Source organism: Sinocyclocheilus anshuiensis, unplaced genomic scaffold, assembly GCF_001515605.1.
Source record: "Sinocyclocheilus anshuiensis isolate Anshui unplaced genomic scaffold, SAMN03320099.WGS_v1.1 scaffold2186, whole genome shotgun sequence".
NCBI classification, from domain to species: domain Eukaryota; kingdom Metazoa; phylum Chordata; class Actinopteri; order Cypriniformes; family Cyprinidae; genus Sinocyclocheilus; species Sinocyclocheilus anshuiensis.
Genome location: NW_015557072.1, coordinates 92187 through 97120, shown reverse-complemented (window position 1 = coordinate 97120; position 4934 = coordinate 92187). Strand labels below are relative to the sequence as shown.

Sequence of the window (4934 nt, the reverse complement as noted above, 5' to 3'; positions counted from 1 at the left end):
GATGTTAAACAACGTCAACACGGATGCACACATCCTTAAATGCTTTGCTAGTGCTCGCCATAATGAGATGAATAGAGATCGCTCTTACCACAGAAATGCACGCTTCAAACAAAACAGTCAATGAAGACGAAGAAGAGAATGATGTGTGCTCCCGGCGCCTATTTATACTATAGTCGCACCGGTAGTGACGTCATGGCTGTCGCTGGCCAATGAGTTGGTGTTTTTTCAATGTATGCTTCAGACACGGGTCACGACGAGGCGTCCCCATAGCGACCCCTAGAGGACGCAGTTCGAAGTTCCAATGAAAGGGAACAGGTTTTATTGTTTCTGAGCCACTCTTCGCCCAAACCAGCAGGTTCATAACAGTATACTGCTCGGTCCCTCGCCGCATCGGCTCAAATTCATTAGAAATCACACTTATTATATTAAATATTTCTATTTTATTTTATCTTCGTTTATTTGTATTATCATTTTTTTAAAGGTTCAACAAAACTTCAGTTAAAATCGTATCTAACTCCATTTTATTATAAACTTGAATTTCAGATTGAGAAGCCAATTGATGGTAATTTACTGTATATTAACTAATCTCTGTATAATAATTTGCATTAAATAGTTTCAGTTGACCGGGATTTTGCACCCTGGCTGTTGACGAACAGTAAGTGATTTGGACTGAAGGCCCTGTGAAAGAAAGAGCACAACAAGTAAAGTATCTCTGAACTCTCTGACTTTTATTACCATTTAGTCTATTTCTCTGGACATGAGACGACTGCACCAGACGCACGGATGCATTTTAAATGATATCAAGCATGAATGTTTTGCATAATTCTGAGTGAAGAGAAGCATGGATACAGGGAAGGAAACAAGGACAGCAGGGAAAGAGGCTTTTATGCATCTTGTTTGTCTGGAGATCAAAGTATTTGGAATTATTCCAGTCTAACAGTTTTATACAAAGCGAATCAAGAAACAAAAGTTAATATGACAAACAAGAATAAAGAAACAAAGACATTCTCCTCATCTGTAGCACAAAGAGCAAATCAAAACATATATTATTTAATTCAACTTTAAAGACAGAATTACAAGAAAAACTCAAATGCCTACATCTTCAATGAAGAGTGGAATCTGGCCAAATATATATATTTTTGTTTGTTTTGTGAGAATGGTGGCTAATTCCAAAGAAGTCATATAAACTAATTTATCACTTTCCGAACTACTACTACTACTACTACCATTATTATTATTATTATTATTATTATTATTATTATTATTATTATTGATCGTCTGCTGACAAGATGAGTCACAATCAGACTCGAAGTCTCTGGATGTTTGTGCTTCAAGCTGCCCAAAACTACAGCTGTATGAAACACTGCACACGCCCTTCACTGATGCTCATGTCATTACAATCACTTACAAACTGTTTCTGAAACACACAGCGGATGATTTTAATCTGTTATCAACTTCTACACTTAAATAAGGCATTATATTTACACGCGGCTTTGTTCCGTGGCTGATGCTCGCCTCGAGTTTGATCTGACCGGAGCAAAACAAACATTTCCTCGCCGCGTGTTTTAGTCTCCATAGAAAGCCAAGAACCTCTGCTTGCTGGTCATTTTGTTTCTACTGCCTCAAACTGTTTTAGCACTCGAGTTTTGCTCTTAAATGTAGGAGAAGAAACTTAAATGTGGGAGAAGAAAACACAAGCGCCAGCGGCTCGCTGAGGCGCGCAGACACAGAGCGGCGGGTTGAGTCTATAAGGCTCTCATGTGTTGTTTAAGAGCGCAGCGCTGCTCGAGCGACACTCTTTGAACTCAGTGTTTGAAAGACTGTAACTCCGCTCAGAGAAATGGCAGAAACCACCCCAACTGCTGCCGCCCCGCCGGCCACAAGAAGCCGGTGAAGAAAGCAGCTCCTAAGGCGAAGAAGCCCGCGGCAAAGAACCCCGCTGCTGCCAAGAAGCCCAAGAGCGCAGCGGCAAAGAAGCCCGCCGCTAAGAAATCGCCCAAGAAGGCCAAGAAACCCGCAGCCGCCGCTAAGAAAACGACGAAGAGCCCCAAGAAAGCAACGAAGCCCGCGGCGCCCAAGAAAGCAGCCAAGAGCCCCAAAAAGGCAGCCAAGAGCCCCAAAAAGGCCAAGACTGCCAAACCCAAGGCAGCAAAGCCTAAAGCTGCCAAGCCTAAAAGGGCAGCTCCCAAGACGAAATAAACATCTACTGTTTTATTCCCCAACGGCTCTTTTAAGAGCCACCCACTAACTCGAAAGAAAGATCAAAAGACCCACTTTTTGACTCTTAGAAGTAAACTTATAAGACTAAGTTTACCTCGACTCCTAATGTTTTACATGTTGACTACATTTAGGAAGTTATTCACGTTTATTAATATGAACAGCTTTAATGGATCATTGATCTATAATTAGGTTAAAAACAATATTTACTAATGTTTTTGCATCGATATTTTTTAAAACCTTATTCAAACCCCCCCCATAACAACCTCATGTTTTCTGTCATGTGTTTAGTCCTAAATGCAGCACAATCCGCGCGCCCGCTGTGGAGGCGTGGCTTTGGCGGTTGGTGTTGGAGGGAAGTTCAGTGATTGGTTTAAATCTAATAACGCTCTAAACCAATGGGCGACTGGCACGCTCGTTTAAAAGCAGCATAGCGGGGCTCAGAAATATATTATTTCTGATCTGTACACAGAAAAGTGCTTGTGTCGGAAGATGAGCGGCAGAGGCAAAACCGGTGGTAAAGCGAGAGCGAAGGCCAAGAGTCGCTCCTCCAGAGCAGGACTGCAGTTCCCCGTCGGTCGTGTTCACAGGCTTCTCCGCAAAGGTAACTACGCAGAGCGCGTCGGTGCCGGAGCTCCCGTCTATCTGGCGGCTGTGCTCGAGTATCTCACCGCCGAGATCCTGGAGTTGGCTGGAAACGCCGCCAGAGACAACAAGAAGACCCGCATCATTCCCCGTCACCTGCAGCTGGCGGTGCGCAATGATGAGGAGCTGAACAAACTCCTGGGCCGAGTTACCATCGCTCAGGGCGGCGTGCTGCCCAACATCCAGGCCGTGCTGCTGCCCAAGAAGAGCGAGAAGCCCGCCAAAGCCAAGTAAACAGATTTTAGTCTGTTTCTGGAACAAAGGCTCTTTTAAGAGCCATCCACTTCATCTGATAGAGTGCTTTCCTTTTAGTTTGTTTCTATCATTGACAAGCAATGTAAGTTTTAAAATGAGAAAGATCAACCAAATAATTATACTAACACTGTGGGTAATTACAAATAAAATAAACAGCTGGTGATAATTTTATTACTTTAAACGCACAATGTTTCATAACCAATAAATGAAATAAAGTTAGAAAACCTATAACGGGGTGTTTGTGGCATAAAAGTTGGACTCTGCTAAATAAAAAAGTTGACTGGTGTTTTGAAGTTAGTTTTTCTTAATGTAACATTAAAATGAATTATGCGTAAAATAATAAACTGAACAAAGCATTTTGAGCGGGAAACACAAACAGCCCAGTTTGAAAACAGAAGCTGCGCAGTCATTGGCTAGCAGTCATGCGCAGACGTCACATATCAGCCAATCACAAGCCTCTGCACCTTCATGACAGCATTAGCTCGTGGCCGTTTGATGCTTTAAAAGCAGGAGCATGAGTTAGAACAGTATTTTCTCAGCGAGGCTTATTTGGTCGGTCTGTTTGAGGACACCAACCTGTGCGCCATCCACGCCAAGAGAGTCACCATCATGCCCAAAGACATCCAGCTGGCCCGCCGCATCCGCGGAGAGCGCGCTTAAACCCGCCGCTGCGGTGCTCCCCAAAGGCTCTTTTAAGAGCCACCACCACCGCACTGAACGAGACGGTTTCCTCTAATGCTGAGAATAACAGATAGGAAGAAATGCTGTTCGAGTCTTAAGTTTATGCTTCTATCAATCCTAGTTACCCATTACTACAGAACACCGATAAAACCGCAGAAGTGCCAGTGTTAATCACTCACTTTCGCAATGACACTTCAAGTAAATAATACCAAAGAATACCATACTTATTATATACACACTCATGTACATATTAAGTGTATTTATTCTACATTGTCGTTTTTAAACTAGCAAACTGGCATAAATCTTTCTTGCGTTTAATGTGTCAGTAGAGGTTGTAGGTTATAATAGCTGTTTATTTGCGGCTGAATTGAGAACCAATGGTTTAATGTTGTGTTTAGCTCTCCGTTTACTTTGGTGCAGGTTCCTGAGCTCAAATAAAGCAGCGCGCCTCTAAACAACAACGATGATGATGATGATGATGATGATCTATAAGCAGAGCGTCTGCCAAATGCAAACATGTAAATATTATCTTATAAGTCTTTGTCAAATGAATCATAAAACATGGATTTTAATACGACACAAAGCACAGACATTGTTCGATCAGAGTTTGGGTTTAAACCACATTGTGTACTGTTGGAACTAGCGGGGGAGGGGTGCGTCATGTGACGCGGAGCTGGTTTCAGTTAGGTCCTGTAAGCAACTGTAAAATGCCTCCCTGGAACAATGGCTTTGCATTCGTCGTCATCGCTTGATTGAAGTAAAAAGCATCGTAATCATGTCTGGAAGAGGCAAAGGCGGTAAAGGGCTCGGGAAAGGAGGCGCGTAACGGCACCGTAAAGTGCTGCGGGATAACATCCAGGGAATCACTAAACCCGCCATTCGTCGTCTGGCGCGCCGCGGCGGCGTCAAGCGTATTTCCGGTCTGATCTACGAGGAGACCCGCGGTGTGCTGAAGGTGTTCCTGGAGAACGTTATCCGCGACGCCGTCACCTACACCGAGCACGCCAAGAGAAAGACCGTCACCGCCATGGACGTGGTGTACGCGCTGAAGCGACAGGGACGCACCTTGTACGGCTTCGGAGGATAAACGCCTTCAATCAGGAGAACAACCCCAACGGCTCTTTTAAGAGCCACAC

The 4934-nt window shown here is 43.9% G+C and overlaps 4 protein-coding genes and 1 pseudogene across 5 annotated transcripts in view; 4 read left to right on the top strand and 1 right to left on the bottom strand.

Annotated features, from left to right (window-relative positions):
- Positions 1 to 3871, bottom strand: part of LOC107676740 (histone H2B-like) — a 14044-nt gene extending 10173 nt beyond the window's left edge. Inside the window, exon 1 of the mRNA XM_016471401.1 lies at positions 3867 to 3871. The gene's annotated coding sequence lies outside the window, so the exon portion shown is untranslated. The remainder of the gene's footprint in view (positions 1 to 3866) is intronic.
- Positions 1 to 4934, top strand: part of LOC107676741 (histone H2B-like) — a 13873-nt gene that overhangs the window by 7755 nt on the left and 1184 nt on the right. The window lies entirely within an intron of this gene.
- On the top strand, positions 842 to 2263 carry LOC107676735 (histone H1-like). Its single transcript, XM_016471395.1, has 2 exons — positions 842 to 913; positions 1837 to 2263. Exons 1-2 carry the CDS (start codon positions 842 to 844, stop codon positions 2197 to 2199), a joined length of 435 nt encoding a protein of 144 aa, XP_016326881.1. The 3' UTR covers positions 2200 to 2263.
- Positions 2692 to 3116, top strand: LOC107676739 (histone H2A-like). Its single transcript, XM_016471400.1, has one exon. It carries the CDS (start codon positions 2710 to 2712, stop codon positions 3094 to 3096), a length of 387 nt encoding a protein of 128 aa, XP_016326886.1. The 5' UTR covers positions 2692 to 2709; the 3' UTR covers positions 3097 to 3116.
- On the top strand, positions 4540 to 4933 carry LOC107676743 (histone H4-like; annotated as a pseudogene).